This window comes from Zootoca vivipara, chromosome 2 (assembly GCF_965207765.1).
Source record: "Zootoca vivipara chromosome 2, rZooViv2.hap1.1, whole genome shotgun sequence".
NCBI lineage: Eukaryota > Metazoa > Chordata > Lepidosauria > Squamata > Lacertidae > Zootoca > Zootoca vivipara.
In genome coordinates this window covers 82,830,574-82,853,587 of record NC_142584.1, presented here as the reverse complement: position 1 = coordinate 82,853,587, position 23,014 = coordinate 82,830,574, and the positions used below count along the sequence as shown (strand labels likewise).

At 41.7% G+C, this 23,014-nt stretch overlaps 1 protein-coding gene across 4 annotated transcripts in view; it reads right to left on the bottom strand.

Moving 5' to 3' along the window:
• Nucleotides 1-23,014, bottom strand: part of CHCHD6 (coiled-coil-helix-coiled-coil-helix domain containing 6) — a 212,064-nt gene that overhangs the window by 110,242 nt on the left and 78,808 nt on the right. For 2 of the 4 annotated variants that reach the window (XM_060271405.2, XM_088662345.1), the window contains exons 5-6: nucleotides 22,056-22,076; nucleotides 17,876-17,959 (exon numbers count right to left, since the gene is read on the bottom strand). In XM_060271405.2, coding sequence (XP_060127388.2) covers nucleotides 17,876-17,959; nucleotides 22,056-22,076 — 105 coding nt within the window. The remainder of the gene's footprint in view (nucleotides 1-17,875; nucleotides 17,960-22,055; nucleotides 22,077-23,014) is intronic. The other 2 variants (XM_060271406.2, XM_088662346.1) reach the window with 1 other exon arrangement.

Sequence of the window (23,014 nt, the reverse complement as noted above, 5' to 3'; positions counted from 1 at the left end):
CTGCTCTTGCTGGAAGGATAGATAGTATGTCATAGGAACCCTGCTGGATGAGGACAAAGGCCCAACTAGTCTAGCATCTTGTCCTCACAGTGGCCAACCAGATGCATATGGGAAGCCTGCAAGTGGGACCTGTCATCTTCTACTTCCACATTCCTCTTTAATGGCTCTCAGTCCATTCTCTTTGTTGGGAAACTACCAAGTACTCAATGCTCAGCTGTATTTTGGTATACCTGTATCTACCCAGTGAACCATATTATTTCCTCTGCAAGTACATACCGTATGTGTGCTCACACATCTAGAATGACTGGGGTCTGTTTGTTTCACACTATACCTGCTATGAGTAGAGCAGCCAATATGTTCTGCACACAAGGCAAGCAATTGATATTCAAAGTTTCCCAATAGCAGGACACATGGTGGCTGTTCTGCCATCTTGAAAATATTGTTCTGTACAACTAAAGACTTTTAAATGTGCCCAAGGACAAGCGGGGCCAGAGGGGAGGCAAGCAATTAATCTGTCCCCATTTTTAAAAATTCACATGCCAGTTTGTGTTGTTCAGAAGCGGTTTCACAGATTCTCATCCCTTCTGCTTCTTTCACAAAATTATGGGGAAACCTTGAAATCCCAGATATCAACTGGAAGTCAGCCAACCTACACTGCAGAGATGCAACCTGAAAGAGAGGCGAAGAGTTCTGCGGCTTCAAAAATGCTCTAATTTTGTACCCTGTTTTTTGCTGTGTAAAGCCCAGTTTTCATAGCAGACTTTGTGAAGCCGTAATGTACAAATGGAAAGAAAGTTGGGAGATTATTTTTCAAGCAGGGTATTTCTTTAGGTTTTCCTATAGTACAATATATATGTCAAACTATTGGACCGAGAGCCAAAAACAGTGTGAGATTCCAAGAAACAAGGTGGCACTAATGCTGTCACATTAGAGCCTGAAGCTGTTGATACTCATGTTGACGAAGTGATGATGATATATTTAATCACTTTCATACAACATATTTAGCACTTCTTCTCAGTGTGGCTTACAGCCAAATAACCTTCTGGTATACAAATTTCAAGACAGTTCAACAAACAACCTTTTCAAAATGCTAAGAGCCCATCTTCTGCGAGTTTCAGGAGTGTTGCTTTTAGAAATTAAGTCCTCGTTCTAAATTGAAAATACTTTGATGGCCTGTTTTATTGTTACTCTTGTATTTCTACTATGTTACAGTACCCTAGCCTGGGTGCAGATAATCCTTCAGATAACTTGGATCTGAACTGTTTAGGGTTTTAAAGGTCAAAATTTACACATCTAATTTAGTCCAGAAACAAACATGTAGACAATGCAATTGGCACATGATATGTACAAAATGATCGAAACACATGAGCATCTGGTTGCATTCTGCACTGGTTGAAGTTTCTAGAATGTTTTTAAAGGCTGCCCCTTCATAGCATTATAGTAGTTTGGATGTAACTAGGGTGTGTATAACTGAACCATGGTTCACTTTCTCCAGAGAGGATTGGAGCTGGTGAATCAGTCAAGGATAAAGAAGTTCCTGAATGCAGCCCTGTTCAAAATCAGTTGCAAGCCTTGATTTAGATCAGCAATCTTCGCAGTCACTAGTACTTCCACTTTATCTGGTGTAAGTTTCAGCCTCCAGGCAGTGATACAGAATTTCCACCACATTCCTATGATTAGTAAATAGAAATGAGAGGTAGAGCTGTCTGTCATCCAAATGTTGATGACTTCAGACCAATCCTTCTGGATGCTAAAGATCATGGGGGATAATGTCCATCGGAGTGGAGAAATTCCCCATGAAGACCTTTTTAGACCTGATCTTCCATGAAGCATTAAAGATATCATAACCAGAAATGGGCTCAGAGGAATGCCATCATTGATTAAACGAAAAGCCTGCTTTCCTTTGGGGTGAAGACAGAGGATAAGCAGGTGTTAAGCAGTTCCATCTTCTCTCTGTCACCCAATAGCATTTTTCCATCTTCTCTATGCAGTGGACCTACTGCTTGCTTGTTCTTCCTCTTGCTTCAAGCATAGCCGAATAAACCTTTATTATTATTTTAAACCTCTCTTGCAAGCTCAAGCTCATTCTGAGCTTTGGCCTGTCTGACGTTCTCCTCGCAACTGTTGGTTACTGGTGTATACTTTTCCTTTATGATTTCACATTTCTTCCATTTCTTATACATGCACTTCTTACATCTCAGCTCATCTGTCAGTTCCTTATGTAGCCACACTGGTTTCTTTAGATGTCTCCCACTTTTCTTTCTTGTTAGAATTGTCTGAATTTCACAGAATTTCAATACTTTACTTTTAAGAAACTCCCATTCATCTTGAACTCTTCTCTTTGAGTATTTCCAACCATGGAATCTCACCCAGCAGTTTCTTTAGCTTTCTGAAATCAGCCTTCTTAAAGTGCGAATCTGATTATACTCCACTTTCCCTTGCTTCTGTATAACAAAATCCAAGAGCGCATGATCACTTCCTCCCAAGGTTCCCAGTACTTCCACTTTGTTGATCAATTCCTCCCTGTTGGTGAGGAACAGGTCCAACAGAAATGATCCTCTTGTTGCTTCTTCCACCTTCTGACAAATGAAATTGTCAGCAAGGCAACTAAGGAATTTGTTGGACCTTAACATTTTTGGAAGTTTGCATTTCAACAAATATTGGGGTAGTTGAAATCTCCCATGGCTCCCATTTCTAAAGGTTTGGTAATCTGCTCTAGGAAGGCATCATCCAGGTCTTCAGTCTGGCTTGAAGGTCTATAGCAGACACAGTAAGGTCAGTGTTGTTTCCCTCTCCTACAATTCCCACCACCCTAACCCAATACTCTCAATCTGCCTTCCATGGCCAAGTCATTGATCTCTTCACAAGTGTACATATTCTTCACATATAATGCTACTCTTCCTCCTTTCCTGTCTGGAGAAAAGGAAGCATGAAGTCAGTCTGGATCTGCTTATTTTCCAGCTGAAAATGTCAAGATGAAAATACTTCATTCACTCCTCCAGGAATTCTTTGCCTCCATAAAACTGCCACTCCAATGGAGACTGGATGTCAAGGGAGAACAACAAAGACACAGCTGAACAACAAAGACACAGCTCACACTAGGCTATCCAAGAAGGCTAGAGAGCTCATTTACATGCGAGACAAGGGGCTAACAATTAAAGGCTGAAGGAGGCAAAACCCCAAAATGATTCTGGAGAATTCAGAGACAGGAGAGGAGATTAGAAATCATAAAAACAAAATAAATCTTGGGACACCAGAGTGAAGAATTAAAAGGCCACCATCCTTCAAACCTTTCCAGCAAATGAGCTACAACATACAATCCAACCCAAAGAGATAAACCAATTAATATTGTAGGCCATGAAAGTTATATCCCTTACTTCTTCCCCACCCTGCTAAAAACTGGCAAACTGTAACTAGCTCAATTTGCCTAATCAAAGACCACACATATAAAGGCCCATCGGTTAACAGTTACACTAGACACCTTCTGTGAAGGCAAACTTTCTTCAGATTTGAAGCACCTCTGGCATGATGACACGAGTTTTTATATGCTTATATTTTCCTCTACATTTATTTATGTTCTACTAAGTCTTTTTAATCATCAGAATTGTAACTAATTGGAAAATATCTTATCCAAAATGTTAAGTTTCATTCATTTTGTGGTTGTCAGGACAATCTGCACCAGCTGCAAAAGGAAAGGGAAGTCATGGCATTCCCCCTTTGCAGCATCTGGGCAGCCCTGTAAAGAGAAGAATTTGGAAGGGCCACATAGCATTGCCCATGATGATGGAACAAGGGTAACCCTATGAAGTCATATATAGAGGTGTACATAGGATAAACTCTTATCCCCTACTCTATGATTGGAACTTCACATGGGAATACAGATGAAGGATCCATCTCATTGAGGTCCTGATTGTTTCCATTTCTTCAATAAAGAGTCAAGGACATGGCCAATAGGCTACTAAGTGGCCTGTCCAAACAGACAGACCTTTAGACAAGAGCAGGACCATACAGAGAAGATGAAGACGCTGTGCCGTGTTAAACCTGTCATTTTCTTACGGCACTAAGCAAGAGACTGGGGAACAGAGGACAAGGGAAGCCCCCAGCTGAGTTAAAAGCATCACCTGACAACTGATCAGGCAAGGTTCACCATTTAGCAGACCACGAGCCTCATTTTGATGATCCAAGGTAAAAAGAGAACAAACACTGACATCTAGAGGCCGCAGCTAATTACAAGAGACAGGGGCTTTGTGAGGAGTTTATACAAGGCTGTACAAATCACCCTGCGTGAGGAATGCGTACAAATCTTACTTGTTTTTAGATCAGATTCTTCCCACAACTAATACTGTAGAATTAAGCTAATTGTAGCACTGTCATTTGGAGCAGGAACAACAACTATGTTCAGATGCCACTGGGTCTGACTTCGTGTAGTGACAGGCATGCTTGCAGGAAGTAAGTGCTTGGCTGGTTAGCTGCCCGAGTATCGTACTGCAGGCTTGTTGCCACTGATGTGCCTCCTGTTGCTTTCACAGGCTTTATTTATAGAAAACCGGGGAGGGGGAGGGGGGAGACATGGAAGTGTTGAGGACCTTACAGATGTTCAAACAGGGCTCAATGAATGCATGTGGGTGGGTGGGACAACCTGCCATTGCAATGCTGCTCCCTTCTCCCACACTTTCACTGAATACTGTTTGAACATCTGAAAAGCACTCCAATCTCAAACCAGACATCCCTCAAGGAAAGTGGAGGGAGGATGGAATGTGGGAGTTGCATTGCTCATGCCACTAAACTCCAAGGCACCTGCACCTAATCCATCCACACAGGTAAAATGGAAAGCAGCTGAGTTCATGGCTCTAATGAGTTGTAAGCAAAGCAGCGAACGGCCTGTCCATTTTATTGCTACACGAATAATGGCCCTATAAAATCAAGTCATGGGTTGCCCTGCTTTGATGAAACATGTTGTTTAGAGTGACATTTGGGGCTGTTCCTGTTTGAATTGGGGGGAGGGAAAATGGCATGCTTTTACCTCCCATCCCGCTCCTCTGATTATCCAGTTCTAACCTATAGGTTACATTGCTGTTGCTTACTGTCCTTCGCCTGCTGCCAGCCTTGAACAGATTTTGTGTGACTACCAGGCTTCACTACCAATCCTGTTTTCAGGTTCCATACACGGGCCTAAACCATTTTACTAGACGCCAATGCTTTATTCTGGATGCAGTATCACCTCAAAAAGGTGATGAAAGTGGGAGCGCATCCTTACGTCAAGTTAACAATAGCATTCTGTGTGTGAATTCCTCCTTCCCTCATCACGTTTAGAAGCTGTAATATTATCTGCTGTTTTGCTCTCAAACCAGTGTTGTCAGATACATCTTGCTCCTTAGCCACTACTGTCATTTCTCTACTTCTTGTAGAGTAGTTGTGTGTCATCATGTCTATTTATATAAACTGAGGTTTGCTCTATACAGTTTACTTCAATAGCTGTCATTATAATGTTATGTGGGAAATACCATGACATACTCAATTGGAAGTGGTAAAACACAGTAAATTCTGGAATCATCTGCAGTTTTAAACAATCTGAAGCTCTGCTTAACACCATCTATATATTGCCAGGGGAAAAGAGGGAGCAAGAATTCTTCAGCTTGGTTTACCTGCAAAGGCCAAGGGATCATGACCAGCTGTGGCCCGATTCGCTGAGCTGGTAACACCATAGTTTCATGTGACCTGTTTTACAGATATAACAGATGTCCTAGGTGACCTCCTTTGATTTATTTAATCTGATGGAGTAACTCTCCCTAATCTTCTCATGTGAATAAAGACACAAGTGATGTTGCCAAAGTTCATAGCTGGCTGGTTCAACATATGAATTGGCCTTGCCATAATGCTCAGCTATACGGCTTGCTTCCCTTGCCCTTGCATGAAAGAACACCCTTTTCCAGCAGCCAGTTACATAGCTGTCTTTTTAAAGGGAAATTCCCTTATGCTGAATAGGCTTCGTCGCGAGAAAAGGGAAAACTTGACAGCTATGCAGTTACCTGGGATTGCAAAGCCAAAGAGACCTATATCCACTTGGAGGCTGCCTCCCTGCCTCCCAGGAAGAAGATAGTGTGAAAGGAGAGGCACCTGACCCCACCAATCAGCCAGTGATGGAACAGCTCCTCCAGTGATAGTTCTCTTCTTCCCTCCCCATTCCTTTTCCTTTCTTTATTATCCATGTTAGATTGTGGGCCTGGTAAGCAGGAGTGGGAAGAGAAAGAGGACTTATTCCCTTTTCCTTCCACCCTGGGTTTCCAAATAGCAAGAAGGAAGGAAGAAGCAGATTGCTGTCACTTTCTTCAAAACATTTTACAGTATAGAGGTCGTCGGACTCCAGCATGTTGAGCAACCTCTGCAAAAAAAATGATCACGCTGAAATCATCAGGGACCTAATCCTTCCATCCCACCTTTGAGCATCCTGGTTGGTCTTCCCCCATATCAGGTGATGCAAATCAATACAATGTCTTTCCTTTTAAAAAAGGGAAAAGGGGGGGGGGAGAGGGGGCAGACTGCGTCAAGAGTCCCATATGGGGCACAGCATTCTAGGAAGCAAAGATTGCGGCTGTTAAGTGTTTGCAGCTCTCCTTCACACCCACCCTGTTGAAAAGAACAAAAAGGAAAGACATTGTGGATGAATGCAACTGACAAGGGTGTTTGATGGGGTGGGGACCTGCCCCCATTTCTTCAGTGGCACCTCTGTAAACACCCAAGCACTGAGCTACCACACCACTTTGCAACAATGCTAAGTTTATTCCACAAGCAAATCTACAATTATTTCATTCATGTGAGAGACACTCCCAAGTACTATTCCTGCTTTGCACTAAGGTGTCTAAACCAGGAGAATGAATATGCCATGAAACTCAGGCAATTTTCCCTTCAGTATATAAGCACCAAATGCTTCTTCGCACTAATCATGCAGACCAAAAGGGAAGCAAACACTTTAGTTGCTGTTTGCATAGAAGCTGTTTGTAATTTGATGTAATACACTGTACATCAGTCAACACAGTACTTAATACTGAGCATACACACACAGGCAACAAGAGGCAGGCAGCAATGACATCTAGCGCATTTTATTTACCCTAATATAAATGTTCTTTGAGTTCATCAAATTACCAATCAATTTCACTCATCTTTGAAAGCAGGTGCAGTGAGGTATATTAACAACGAAACTTTACAAGCTTTTAGTGAAACAGCCATTAATGGGGAAATCAAGCAGAGAGCTTTGAAAGCCACAGCGAAAGCCAAGCCAATGGTAGAACACAGCAGTCTTTCCCAGCAGACGTGGTGACTAAGTGGAGGGGGCAGGGGGAGAACTAAAATTGCTTAATACAGCTGCTCCTGGACACTGACACAACTTTTGAAACTAATGTAAGAGAGATTGTCATGCATGGCAATAGAAAAATATTGGCAAAAGCAAAGCTGAGAAAGCAATATTGAGGTGTGGGAGCAACTCTACAATTAAGATGTGTCACATACTGTTAAAAACATGAAAATTCTATCCCTTATTGATTGGTCCTATACTGTCATTTTTTAAAAAAAACGAAGGATAAATGGCCAAGTGATACCAGTTTAAAAACTGCAGGCAGTATTTCCCATTTGTTCTTTACCCAATGGTTACGGAAGCAGAACACCACCAGGATGGCCAATCCTTTGCCCCCCAAGACCCTCTCTATAAAGAGTTGGAGGGCCTTAACAGCATGGAGTAATTTCTCAAAATTGAATGAGATACCTTGAACAAGGTTTTATAATCTGAAAAATATAGCTGCCAGTGCTCTGGCTGTAACTCACTGACTAAGACAATCTGCAGGAGTGTCCTTGGTCATTCCCTAAGCTGGCGTGGCTCACAACAAGAAACCAAGCCCATAATCTCATTGGCAAGTACCATGGAATATTCTTCTGATGAGATTGTATCAATGATGCAATATAGAAAGATAATTTTTTTCACTCCTCCTCTTCTACTCATCTTAGAATTACCAAGAACTTCCGCTTTTTCAAGACGAAATGTCCCCTTTTGCCAAAAGAAGCACACTAAGACCATCTTTCCTAGCAACTTCTTGTGATTAAATGTTTCACTTTTTTTTACCACCTCTAAGGTGCTAATTTAGAAGCTTCCTTTCCAGATAAATTTCCCTTCTGCTCCTTTATATTGCAAAGCATGACTCTGCAAGGATTTTACAGGTAGAACACCAGAATGACATCCACAATGAGGGTAGGACCTTGTTTGAGTATATTATGAAATGAAAGATCCCATAAACTACTAATTAAGATTAAATCCAGCAGTCTCATTAAACTGGATAGAACTTACATTTGAGCTTACATGCATAGGACTGAGCTTTTAGCAACCAGCACATCCCCTGTAGCCATTTCTGGTACATCCACAGATTGTACTGTACAATACCTAAAAAAACTTTTTTCAGTGCATTCAAACAGTGTTGTTGGTAAATGGTATTAGCTGCACTCTAATTCTTAGTAGCGTGTGAACATAAGCCTTGGGGGTCCTCTCTCAGCATAAATGATCTGCTGTTTCATCTGTGCAGCATGCTCAAATTTGAAAAATATTTTGAATAGAAGTCTTCGTGCATTACAAGGCTGATACAGCAGATGGTCTTAATATTTTCCTACAACAAGTATCAGCATCTGCTTACCTTCAGGCCCAACCTCCATCTTTCATTCTAGGAGAAGTGAGAAAGGGATTACCCAATTTCAGGAGATGAATTTGTGTTCTAAATTCAAAACGGGCGCAGTCAGGCACCAAGGATTACAAGGCTTGACATCTGGGGATTCCTTGCAAGCTTCCCTAGACCTCAAGCATCCTGAATCCATTGTAAACTATTTATTTATGGCATTTATGTACTGCTCTTAAGGCATAACTACCTCCCATAGCAGTTTATGAACACTTTAAAACAAACAAAAAATAAATCCATACACAATAAAATCAAACCATTAATCACCCCTTTGGGCCTACCACAGATCTGATTGTTCTATATTCAGTCTCCTTCACAGTCAAGTGGAATTTGTATGATGAGTAAGCCACCAAAACTCAGACAAATTTGCCCTGAATACTCCTTTTCTACCTTAGTGGGCCCAACCAAGGAAGATTGTCTGGTTCTAACTGGAACATGGGACACTTCAAGGCCATATTTCAATTGCTTAGGTGGCTATTAGAAGGAAAACAGGACAGTAATATATCCCTTGGTGCCCAGTTGCTAACAGGGCGGCCAACCTCTCTCCCGCCCTGTCTCCACATTAGATAGAGTCCCTATACTTGACAGGCAGGAAAGTAGCAGCTGAAGGTTTCCCCCTCATCAGTACATGTCCGTACTGGGCAAATGTTCAGCTACTGAACTTCTTCCTATTATGCTGCAGCTAAAGAGACAAGCACCCTGACAGAAATAAAGAGAGTTAGCAATCCTAGTCACTAATGAGTCCCCATAAATTAATTGCATCACTAAATCAAGCTATAGGTACAGGCAGCATAAATAGCCACAGGTGGCTCAGTGCCTAAAGAGGGGCTCAGCATTCCTATTTAAAAGCCATAGCTGCCAAGTTCTCCCTTTTTTGAAGGGAAATTCCCTTATGCTGAATAGGCTTCCTCGCGAGAAAAGGAAAAACTTGGCAGCTATGTTAAAAGCCCTTTTAATTATTTTCTGCCCACTACCCATATTCTAGAAAGACAGTAGGCATTTTAAAATACAAAGAGAAATATTAACAGACATCACTGAAATTGCCTTCTTGTGCTGAAATATAAGCTTTTATTAAACAACAACATTGTGTAAGAAAAGTAAAACTGCAAATAGTGTTTATTGGAACTGCTCTGCTTGCCCAGAATGGTCTATACCTGCTTGTCCAGACCCTATAAAACTGGCAGCCACTCCAGTCTTTGCCCCCTCTTGTTCTGGAAAAAAATCTGTGTATTTTTTGAAAGAAACATCTATGTGTAGATTTGCCTTCATAAATTACAGTATTTGTAAATAAGAGAATAAGTTTGAAGCGTTGTTGGTTTTTATTTTAAAAATACACATATCTTGAGGGAGTCAACAGTTGCAGGCCTTAATTTGCATCTATATTCAGATTCAGAACCTTTTCCCCAACACATTAAAATAGATGAAGTACCTATATTGAAAACTGCCTCTGAGCATGAGTAGAGTACCTTTCCCTCTTTATTAAACAATTAATTACAGCTTGCTCCAACACATGCAGCATTAAGGAGCAGTGTGCATTGCATAGCTTCCTGGAATACCTTAGCCCTAGGGCTCTTTTTTTCAGAAATGAAGCACCATCACCAAGTAGCTAGCAGTATGAGATTCAGAAGCATTTGCAACCACAAAATCATTCACAAAAGATCATTCTACCCACAGAATAGGTAGAAGAATCAAATGTTTTCCTGAGGAAGCTAAAGCATTTCCCAAGTGCTATCAGTTAGATTAGACATGCACAAATTTGCCCCGATTTAGCAGCCCCCCCCCCGAAAATTAGAGCCCCTTTAGGTAGTGTATACTAGAGTTGTTTAAACAAGCCTTCCTACAGAAGCATTAATTTTCGAGGGAATGCTAAACCCCTAAAATGCACTCAACTCTACTTGCTAGGCTATCTCTGCAGATTATCTAACTCCTCAAGAGATACTGCTTTTAACCTATAAACTATGTGATTTTTCCCTCTCCGCAGATTAATTAGTTGCTTTTAATGTATATCCTTTTTTCATCTCAACATGAAAAATGTACCTGCTTTTAGGCAATATACTTTTATTATGTGATTAGGGTTTCCTGGTCCTAATTAGCATGTTAACAATGTCACCTTGGCATTTGCTAATTCAATTTAGGTTTACCTAATACTGTATCCCACCCTTCAGCACTTTCACATTAGCAACTTTTGGTCTTGACAGCTCCAAAACACAAGAGCAAAGGAATAGCACTGGTAACTCCCTCTCCAATAGCACTCAAATATACACACTTCCAGAGACATAAATCAGGGAGTACAGAATGCCATCTGACACACAATATGAATGTTACTCCATAAGTATATTCGTTTTCATCTCATTTAAGGCTTTTTTTATACTGTCCTTCATAAATATATGTCCCAGGAAGATTAAGTACAGCAACCAGTGGCAATAATAGGCAGCTGTTATTCCACCTCCATCCTATACAGGAATTAATTCCAGGGGTGGTATATATTCTAGTAGTAATTGGTTATATGTGTGTGTTGCTTTATTTAGCAAGATTCATAGGCTGTTTCATTTTTTAAATAAAGAAATCTGAGGTTTATGTAAAATCAGGGCCGGCTCTAGGTATAGTTCCGGTGGTGCGGCGCTGCGCGCTGCGGGTGTGTGTGTGTGTGTGTGCCGGAGCGATCTCCGCGCCTCAGCGCCAGGGCGCCCGACCTGCTCGAGACTGCCCTGTGTAAAATGGTATAAAAATATTCTTTAAAATAATGACAAAAACATACTTTTAGAACAGGAGACATACAAGTTACCAAAATATCTATAAAATCAACCATAACAATATATACATAGTAACATTAAATGTTTTTCTAAATAAGTAGATATGGTGCTATTTCTTTAACCACCAGTGAGAAGTCAGGATCCTTTTTAGTCAGGCATCCCCAAACTTGGCCCTCCAGATGTTTTGGGACTACAACTCCCATCATCCCTAGCTAACAGGACCAGTGGTCAGGGATGATGGGAATTGCAGTCTGCAGGGCTGAGTTTGAAGATGCCTGTTTTTAGTTATGGCAACACCTTTACAGCTATGGAAAGTCCAGCTAAGACAGGCATCCCCAAACTTCGGCCCTCCAGATGTTTTGGACTACAATTCCCATCTTCCCCGACCACTGGTCCTGTTAGCTAGGGATCATGGGAGTTGTAGGCCAAAACATCTGGAGGGCCGCAGTTCGGGGATGCCTGAGCTAAGACTACTACAGCCAATCACTTAATGCAGTGCATGATTGGGAATATACTGTACTTCCAAGAGAAATGAATACAGTATTGGCCATGTGCCACCAGAGTTAGCACTACTGTCAAAAGCAACATAACAGGACGCCTTTGGATGGTACCAAACAGCAAGGTTAACTGGAATGTGTAACCAAGTGGAAGGGATTTTTGATCTATTGAAAATATACCACAGGACCCTCTTGTAACATTAAGAAGCAACTGATACAACAACAAAGTATTTTTAATCCACCCACTTTGGAAGTGCAAGCTTACTTTCTGTGAACAACTGAAAAGAAGTTCTCTCCATGGGAATGCAACTGTTCAGTTATTTGTAGCAGGCTATGCATCCAAATAAATATTTCCACTGACAAGATGAGACAAGATCTCTGCAATACATCTTTTCTTTTGGCACACTGTGGCCAGTAGTATCTGGATGATCCTGCATTGGAGGGTAGATAAGTAAATGGTTGCCGTATCTTAAAACTGATGACATAAGGACTGTTTGGGACCTCCATAAGAGATACCTCTGCTAGCAACCAATGTTCTCATTCCTGACACAGAGGCAGGTGGATCACGTAAATGAGGCATTATAGGCTCAAACTGTGATCCAAGTCTACTGAAGAAGAAATTCCAAGAAGCAAACGTTCCACTAACCAATCAACATTATGAGTAAGCTAAATAAACAAGGACCACATGCACAGTGACTGAGGAGGACAGCAGACTGCATTGTAAGCCAATCATGAGACATAAAGCTATAGACTGGAATAGTAAAGGTAAAGGGCCCCTGGATGTCCAGTCAAATTTGTCTACGTGATATGGCGCTCACCTCCGCTTTCAGGCTGAGGGAGCTGGTGTTTGTCCACAGACAGCTTTCCAGGTCATGTGGTCAGCATGACTAAACTGCTTCGGGTGCAACGGGACACCGTGATGGAAACCAGAGCGCACAGAAACGCGGTTTGCCTTCCCGCCAGAGCAGTACCTATTTATCTACTTGCACTGGCGTGCTTTCGAACTGCTAGGTTGGCAGGAGCTGGGACAGAGCAATGGGACCTCATACGATCATGTGGTTTCGAACCGCCAACCTTCCGATCAGCAAGCCCAAGAGGGTCAGTGGTTTAGACCACAGTGCCACCCACGTCCCTACTGGAATAGTAGGTAGGGAAGAAATGGTACTTCACCTCTCCTCTATCTTACACTTTGAGAACTGTGGCACTAGGTGCACTGGGATGATTTCAGAATGGCATTTTCTAAATAGACCTATGAAACCAATGTCCTCTGGCCAGGAGAACACAAGAAGAACCCTTTTGGATCAAACTCAAGGCCCGTTTGGTCCAGCACTCTCTTCTCACTGTGACCAACAAGATGACCATGGGAAGCCAGCAAGCAGTGATCTCAATGTCCTAATGGCCTCCTGAAAAAGCAGCTGCCTTTATTGGTAAACAGGCAACAGGCATCAAGTGTGTATTAAGAGAGTTAAGAAAGTTGGGAGGGGGGGTAGTTGAGGCCTCAGTCTCATAGGCAGCAATTTATGTGAAAACAACATCCACTGAAACAAATAAGCTTGCGTATTATAACTGGAGGACAACCTAATCCACGTGGATAATCCACGTGGACAGGGTCAGAGCCAAAACAGTGCCTTAGAAACAGCACAGATGGGGTTATTGCAGAGGTTGACCTGGGCCTCTCATTTTCACATTGAATCACCACCTTGCTTTTCGGCCCCCCCCCAACTTTCCCCAAACGCCCTGAAGAGTCTAACTTTGTAATTCCAGAACATCCATCCGTGACAATCCAGCCAAACAACAGCTGTGCAGAAGTTTTCCCCTCAACTTGTCTCCCACTAAATCTCATTTTTAAAAAAAAGATTTTAAAAGTTCTAAAGCAATGACTACAGAAGGGGGAAAAGTCAAGGTCTGTGTGTATTCAAGAAATGAAAGCAGAATTATATAAAAGCAGCAGCTAATATAAAAGATTGTTCGGTGCTGCGTTTTCCATCTTTCCAACCATTATAGGAATAAAATTATCCATGGAGAAGATCGAAAATCTTTTTCAAAACTAATACAATTAAGCTTTATTACACTGTTTCAAGTACATTTCTCTCTTCTGCCAGCCCCCTCCATCTCCGACTCTAATCTAAGCTCATTCTACGACAGTTGGAGGCATTCTTCTATTTTATTACCAGCAAAATGCTGGTGTTTAAGGGTCAGAAAACTATCTAGTGCGATAAAATGAGGAAACAAAACCTGGCCTTAATATTGACTTCCTATCGTGCACAGGCGACTGGGGAAAGGGAGAAAATATCTTTCAACAACATGCAGTGGAGCTGAGGTTTAAAATACCAGCTCCTACAGCTAGAACATCCATTAATCTTGTTTTTAAAAGCCTAATTACAGCCCAATTCCATGTATGTTTCCTTAGAAATAAGCCACACTGAATTCAGTGGGATTTACTCTCAAATTAAAAGTGTGTAAGGATTGCAGCTTTAGATTTGCAGAGAAAACACAACTGGGAAAGGGGAAAGTAAGATATTTAAAAATAAACAACCAACAATTTTGTACACATTCTCTCTGTAGCCAATGAACAACGGATACATACATAAATATTACCAGTCATTTCCACTTTAAGAAATACAAATCTAGAGAGAGAAGCACATTTAGAGGAGGAGAAATATATATATATATATATATATATATATATATATATATATATATATATACATATATATATATATATATATATATATCCCTTGCTTGTGAACATATGGACAACTGCGATAATTAGAGTGGATGACTGGTGGATTGTTTGAGATTTCATTGCACAATCCCCATGAAACATAAATGGAATTTAAACGCAAGCAGCAGCGTTGGGCAGTAGCTTAAATCGTTCTTTTTTAAAATTAATTACACAGATTAGATGTAGCTAAGTGTGCAAAGGCAACTTGCTATGAATATGTTTTGCCATTCCCAAGAAAAGAAAATGGAAATGGTGGCACTTGGAAAGAGGTTTGCCTTTTTTCTACAAACTAAAATTGCATGGTGCTCTGAGCTATTGTCAACCAGATTTTATTTCTCCATCTAGCCCAGGATTGTCTATGCTGACTGGTAGCAGCTCTCCTGGGGTCCTTGGCAGAGGTCTTCCCTATCACAGACTACTTGAGATCTTTCTTATTGGAGATGCTAAGGGCTAAATCTGTGATTATCTTCTGCACAACATTCAAAATGTGCTCTATGGTTCTTCTGTTAACACTATGGTTGTCAAAGTAACACAACATACCAATGCACGAAACCCACTGTTCTTGGGACATTTCAGACGCATGTAGCACATGTAATGAATGTCTGCGGCACTTCTGCCTCTCCAACACTATCCTGCTGTATAATTACTGTAAACTGAAAGTTAAACCAGAACAAAGCAGGAGGGCGAGGCCTCCGGTAGTAGAGCAGCACTGTTTTATACTTTTGGACAGAGTGGCTAGGGAAACCCAGACAGATGGGTTATTATATTATATTATAAATAATAAAATTGCTATTAGTAGTAGTAGTAGTAGTGGCAGCCGCCCTTTCCCAAAAAAGTCCACCTACCACTGACTTCAGCCCATCATCAAACTGACTAAATCAAACTGGGACTGGGGTCAAGAAAGCCATACAACTAACACACTTGGTGAAAGTTATTAAGTATGACAACATTTGCAAGTACAGTGGTACCTTGGCTTACAAACTTAATCCGTTCCGGAAGTCTGTCCTTAAACCAAAGCGTTCTTAAACCAAAGCATGCTTTCCCATAGCAGCGGCGGACTCAATTTACAAGTGGAACACACTCAACAGGAAGCGAAACATGTTCTGCTTCCAACCCCATGTTTTAGCAGAACAGTGTAACTTGTTGCTAGTTTCTTAACCACAGTCTGGTCTTCTTTTTGAGCTTCTTGGGCTCCTCCCTCCACCTTTTCATTTATGCCTGTGTCATAAACATATGACATATGACATAAACATATGACATTTTGGATTCAGAACACAACCAGAGTTGTATGCCATACTTTGTGGGTTTGGATACTGCCTCATTTGACAACTTCCTCTGGATGGCAATAACGGTTCATCCGTTGAAACCTTCTCATATGGCACAAAGCATTGTGGGAGAGTCTTGGTAAGCACATCCTAAGAGGCAGGCTTATCTCCAACACTAGTGGTTCAGGATGGAAGCAGATCATCAAGTCTGAGGGCTTTATTAATTCTTCTGAAAGTGGCCAGTGAGATTGGTACTGTGCTCTGGGAAGTGTTGAGGGCAACCCTCAACAAGACATTATGTGAAGCTCTTTCCATGAACAAAGGAAAGTGGTCAAATAAAACATCCTTGCCTGAGAGTATTTATGAAGTCTGGACACTTGCTGAGGTAAGAGTACAGGTTGTTTGCAAAAATTTGCAGATGCAATTGGGCTCACAGTGACCACAGAAGCTGAATTAGTCAGCTTTCTGCAAAATGCCAGCTAAGATGAAAAAAGTTCCAATTCAATTTTGCTGGTTCTAACTGGGGGGAAAAGTTTGAGAAATCAGGTTTGTAAAGGGGTTTTGTATACCTATGGAGGTACTATTGACCTCTAACACATTTTGCAGTGATATTAAAGAGTGTAATTTGTCTATTATGAAAATAGACATAATATTGTTTTTCACCCTCTACTCTCCTTTTCTCACAATAAATGGAAAGAACAGACTCTGGCTAAGCTTCTGCAGATATGATGATGAACAAATAAATTTAAACAGCATTCGCTAGGCTGAGGACACTTCTCTTAGCACCTTGTGTACCTGGTTTCCGAGTTGTGTCAGTCAATTTAATAGGGGTAGAATAGAACTGAAAAGGCATTCAGAATAAAAACATCAAAATGTCATTAAATTAAGGAAGGGTGCCTCTAAACCTCCACATGGCAAATCACACCTCGCCATACTGAGAGCCACCTGGAGCGTAGGGTTGTGGAAGACTGATATCAATATTTTATTTTTAAAAATCAGTGCTGTTTGGGTACATTTCACCCCACCTTTATAAACGTTGAGTATCCATCTTCAAAAAACAGAAACAGCCCCCCCCTACAAATTCAGTAGGTACCAAGTCAGAGGTACCAAGCCTGTCAAGAGATTAATTGCTTTAAAATTATGGAATATTATTCTTCACACATTTTTAAAGCTATTGTGAGCATTGCTTCATTAAGCTAGGAAGTGAAAAGAACACATTAGTTCCTAAGGAATAATGTGGTTGCTCCAATTCTTATGCCATCAATTTTTAAAACTCATCCTGGTAAACAATTAAACAGAAATGCAAACCGCACATTCAGGGGAGAGATTCAAATCCCTAAATGGATTTCCAAAGGTCATTTTAGGCTGAAAAGATGCTTGATGGTATCTCTTTAAATCATGTTCATTTCAAAGGCTTATCTAGCAAAGGAGCAGACAACATTTTGCAGCAACACACTTTGATCTGTTGGTTTCCCAAGAGATAAATTAATAATAACAACTTTAATTCATATGTATGGAATGAACTGAGGTTATTTTCACAGGGTTTTTTTTTATCCACAGATTTTTTTTAACAAAGGGAATTTTTAAAAGGTGACATAGCTTTCAACCAAACCCATAGTATGGGGTGGGGGACTATGAATTATAAACGAGGTGGGTTTTTTTTATAAAAAAAAGAAAGAAAAGAAAATCATCCAGTTAAAAACCAATTATCCTTTAAATGTGAGTTGCTTAAAAGGTTCAGCTTGTGAAGCAGTTTAACAGTGTGTGATGAGGAGGAGGCCCCAACAGATACATAATAGGGGCTGGCAGCCCTAGGTTTCAGCACAATGGTTCTCATTTCTCTTCTCTGCTGATCCACTCAGATAGATGTCTGATCCTGTTAGCATTCAGCCACTGCAAATAAAAGACAACACTGCCTCACCTTCTTCTCAATGTGGGCCAACTGCTCCTTATAGAAGTTGCCTCTCCTCTTCAGTTTTTCATCCTTCCACTCTAGTTCCTGGGACTGCAAGAAAATACAAAACAAGGTGTTCACAAAAGAGAAGGAAGGAAGGAAGGAAGGAAGGAAGGAAGGAAGGAAGGAAGGAAGGAAGGAAGGAAGGAAGGAAGGAGCTAGGGTTGGGAGAAGGCTTGGGATAGGGTATTGAAAGCAATTCCAATATGCCACACTAGACCAGAATGCTTGCAAGGCAAAAGTCGTTTCTCTCATAATGAATTATTTCAGCTTGACATACTATTTAATGCTTTCATTTTCTGTGCCTCATAATGAAAAGGTTGCCAAGAGAAATACTCTTGAGGTGCTTCAACTTGGAGCGATCAGATGTCCCTACCATGCTTACAGCAAGTAGAACTGCTAGAGCAAGGTATGCAGCACAATGAGTCTTGGACTAGTACAGGGTATGTACCATCTCAGACTGCAGGCTGGAGGCTTCCATGTCTGAATGCTTTCTACGTTTTAAGAAAGAAACCAGGACCTAGATAGGTGATGAGATGCATACCAAGTTAGCTTCAAACATTGGATCACTGGGGGCTCCCCAAATCATTGGCAGGAACCAAAGATGTACCGATGACCTTCCAACTAAGAATCCTGCAGGTGCCAGATATCACTTTGACCTTCACAGGGCACCTTCTGGGCTTTCCTCCTGTTCACAAACCCACAATTCCTTAGCTGCATAAAAATCAGGAGGTTCAGAGCAAAATTGAGAATAGTGATAAGGGCCCCAGAACTCAGTTTGCACTGTCACAACAGGACACATGAATCATTGCCTAAAGCATACAGGCCAACGATAAGGGAGGGGGCTGTGACAGATGTAACATAAAATGAATTGCCATCCCTCCCCCTCTCCAGAACTGGCTCTGATTAAGCAGCCCAGTCAGAAGTGTTCCCTGTGGGCTCAGAGCTGTCATTTTATGGCCAGCTGCCATCACAAGGAAAAGAAATAACAGAGAATCATAGAAATCTGAAAATGCAAGTTGTCAGTCTTTTCCTTCTCCATTTTTCTCTGGTAGAAGACAAACCATGGGGTCATAGAGAGTTGGCATTTGACCAGTCAACAATTTTGCCTAGCCAAATCCCTATAAACAGAGAGGATGTTGAACATGCTAAGAGGAGGATGCTTCACAGGTAAGTAAATCCTGTTCTTACCAACATCAAAACCCAGCAACCTCACTTCATTTGCCATGCACACATGATGCCATCAAGGATACAGCTAGCAGTTAATTCAAATAAAGCACCAGGCACATGTATAGCTTTAGAGCACAGGTGGGTCACATGGAGCCCCTGGCCCAATTTAATGTGAATGGAAAAGAGGACAAAACAAAGGGAAAGGTGGTAGCAGAAATGAGTAATAAAGGATGGCAGAAAAGGAACACTGGAGAGATAGAAAGTGGGGTAACCCATCTGTCTTTGGCTCTGTCTCTGCCCACTTCTGACCCCAGTCCCACTGGCATGCTGCCCCTGGCAGATATCCCCTGAGGCAATGGGGCCCTACATAGTAAGAAGGTTGTCTACCCCTACTTTAGACCATGTTTGTTTGACTAACACATCCAATGAGGCTTTGCAAAACCAATTAAAATTAGGCTGGCAAATTATTCTTCTTTCTACTTCCTACTTCCTCCCAGATAAGGATAATTAAAAGGTACACCCCCAGGCTGTAGCAAATAGGGAAAGCAGACGCTTTCTGCTTCTGATTCCCACCCTGAGCAACATACTTTGATTCTTCCAGCTACTGTGGGAGAGACAGAAGTATATCCTCACATGCCTTCCTTTGGTGTGAGAAAGAGTTGCTATGAAAGATGAATATCCTTAACTTTAATACATACTAATCACAGCTTTTTCTCAGGATTTAATGAAGCAACAAGAGACTAACATTGTATGCAAAGCTTCCATTCCAGACTGATGAAGATCTAAAACAGAGAACCTGAAATGGTCAGAGTATTGACAAAGCAATGCCAGAATATTGCTGCTCAGCCTCCCCACTAGCCCAATAGTATGACTTCCATTATAGAATAGTGGTGGTAGAGGGAGAGAGGGAAAAGTTATTGCAACTTTAAGACTTGTTCTCAATAACATGTTCATTTCAAAATGATACTTATGGGAGAGCTAAGGCAGAAAGGAAAATGAACCTCAAAACATTCTGCTCAGCTTAAAAAGATGCTTTTGGTTTTTAACTTCACCTCTAGCTGTTATTACTGCGAACTAAAATACGCATTGTTGTTATGCCTGAAATATGTGCTGGTAAACCCAGAGAGGGTGTCATCTGAAATATCACCATATCAAACATTACAAAACTGGGTTAGGCAATCAGGGACATTTTGTATGAATACAGGTTATTTATTAAGAGCTCACTTTATCCTGCTACTTATTCCCCACCTGAAGTCAGAAGCCCTGTGATGTCCCAAAGCAAGCTGGCTTCTGTGGAAATTACAATTTCAGAGAGTATGGACACCACAGGTAGCCAACAAAGTTTCAGACACTGTGTGTAAAATGCTTATACCAGCAGAAAAAAATAAGAATGTGATAGGGAAATGTTACATACCAATTCTAATTAGAAAGTTTCCAGTCTCCTCCTTCCCCCTACAGCTTCCTATGTACTCCCCACCCTTTCCAAAAAGAGTTGAATCCTGCCCCTGACAGAGCCAGCCCACCCATGGGGCAAGGTGAGGTGATTGCTTCAGGCAGCAGGATGTATGGGGGTGGCAGATCTCTCGTTCCTGATGTAGATCTTCACATACTCCTTCTTCTCTGACAGGGGGGGGGGGCACCATTTTGTGGTTCGCCTCAGGTGCCAAAATGCCTCGGGCTGGCCTTAGGTCCTGGACAATATGGGCTAGACTGTGGGTATGCAAGGAGCGGATTGGAAACTTCTGTGAACTTCCTTAAATTATCTACCTCTAGGACTCCATTATCCCAGCACCCTCCTACACTCCATCCCATATTCTTCAGGAGCAGGTTCTGAACCCTTGAGAGAGGGTTTTTGTTTTGTTTTGTTTTGTTTTTTGAAGGGGGGCACAAGTAGCTGCAGGAGGGAAGAGGTGATGGAAAACATTCCTGCTGTAATCTTAACATCCAAGCCAACAGAGCTTGCTGGATGACCAAATACAAAGCCACCAGTACATTATAGAATGGGAGTTGCTCCCAGGGTAAATCAATTAAATTATGATGCAACTATAGTCTTGATTTATTTATTTTTATACTGAGCATGTACAGAATATCTTTTCATCACTACTGAGTACTCACAACAGACAGCACCCATTTGATTAGTTCCATCTGTTCTTCCTATTCCTTAAATCTTCCCTTGGCAATAATGCTTGTGAGTAGTATATTGTGGTATGTCTGACCCATTTAGAAAATAATGACTAGCTAGCAGTACAAACCTAGACCCAGTCTGTAGACCAGTCTGCTGGGTTACCAGACTTTCCTCTGCATCAGAAGAGCTAGAAATTTGTCTTTTAAAAAGGGAGGATGCTAAATAAATTCCAAACTTGCAAGGTACACAAAGTGAATATGGTTCTTGGCGCACAAGGCTGAAAGAAGGCAGAGGACTACAAATAAGGATTGCACTCCATTAGTTTGCTTTCTGCCCTTCAGAAGTATTTGATATACTTCTCACTTATTACACCAGGTTTCTCAGGCCTGCCAAGTCTTTCCAAAGTGCTTTGTCTTCTCTATTTCCCATCAGCATAATTCATTTAGGTCTCCAAACCATTTTCATGTTAAAAGAAAGAAGAAAAAGGAAGATTTTACTACAGGGTAAGGGAGCACCAAATGAATTCCGAACAACCAGCCACCAAGACAACTTTATATTCCATCCATTCAGTTACCTGGAAGTTGGGCTGGTCAACCCATCCTATCAAGGATGGTGCCAGCAGCTGCAAGTATCACTATACCCCTCAAAACCTACAGAAAATATTTTATGGATAAAATGTGATTTTCTGGCTTAACATATTTTAACTTGTAATGACAAAAAATAAAGCCCTGCATCAGCAAAGACAATTGTTTTTGTGTAGTAATGTGGTGATACTCCGTTATTTCTTTACTTTATCTAGCAGCTAATTCAAAGGGGGAAATTATATGCATGCAGGGGAGAAAAGGAGCTTACCCAGGCATCCAAATCCACAGGCTGGGTGACAGAGTGGAGAAGGAAGAGAGAAAGGGAAGAGAGAACAGGTCAGTGATTTGTGGAGAACACCTATCGCTATACAATAAAGCTCATAATAGGACCCCCCCACACGAGAGGAAAGTGTACTGTATTTTAAAGATGACAAGCATTTTAAACAATGACGTCAAGTCTCCCTGTTGCTACTGTCCTGTATGTGAATGCCAAAAAATACGACTGAGATGGGTGTGCGGGTGTGCAATCTCAAGGAATGATTCTTAATATCCCAGTAGAGCATTCTCTAAGCAAGGTAGGCACCCTGGAATCATACAAGGCACTGCACACTCTTACAGAGACCAACAATGGCATATGAAACTGGGGGTCATGAGATGTATACTAAAAGGAAACAGGCCAGAAGCAGAGACACAGCATGGGGGTGGGGGTGGGGGGGGAGAGAGAGAGTACTAGGGTGATTTCCCTGGGTGCAAAAAAATTAGGGGCATGTCTCTGCAGCTGCCACCCCGACCAGAGGCACTTCCCATCCCACCCGCCTCACCTGAGCAGCATACCAAGGAGCTGGGAGAGTCGAGTCCCTTGCGTCCCTTGGCTGTGTGGCATCCCATGGCTGGACAGCAAGACTTAGGGGGGTGGCAGTGCCCCAGCCTGAGGAGGCATGCACACATGTCCCGCTGCTGCTCTGCAGCTCTGTCCGGCAGCAGCAGCAGCGCCGCACAGAGGCACCAGTAAAGGGATGCAATACTTGCCTTGTTCTGGGTGCTGGCAACCCATGCTACACCACTGGCCAGAAGGGGTGATGCTTCCAATTTTCCCTAGACAACTTGTTTTCCCCCTGCCCAAGGTTGGCTTTACAATGATAATTCAAATATATGAGGAGGGCGAGGTGGAAGAGGAGGAAGGTAAAAGCTAAACCTAAAGCTGGAAGGAACCCTGAGAATTGTCCA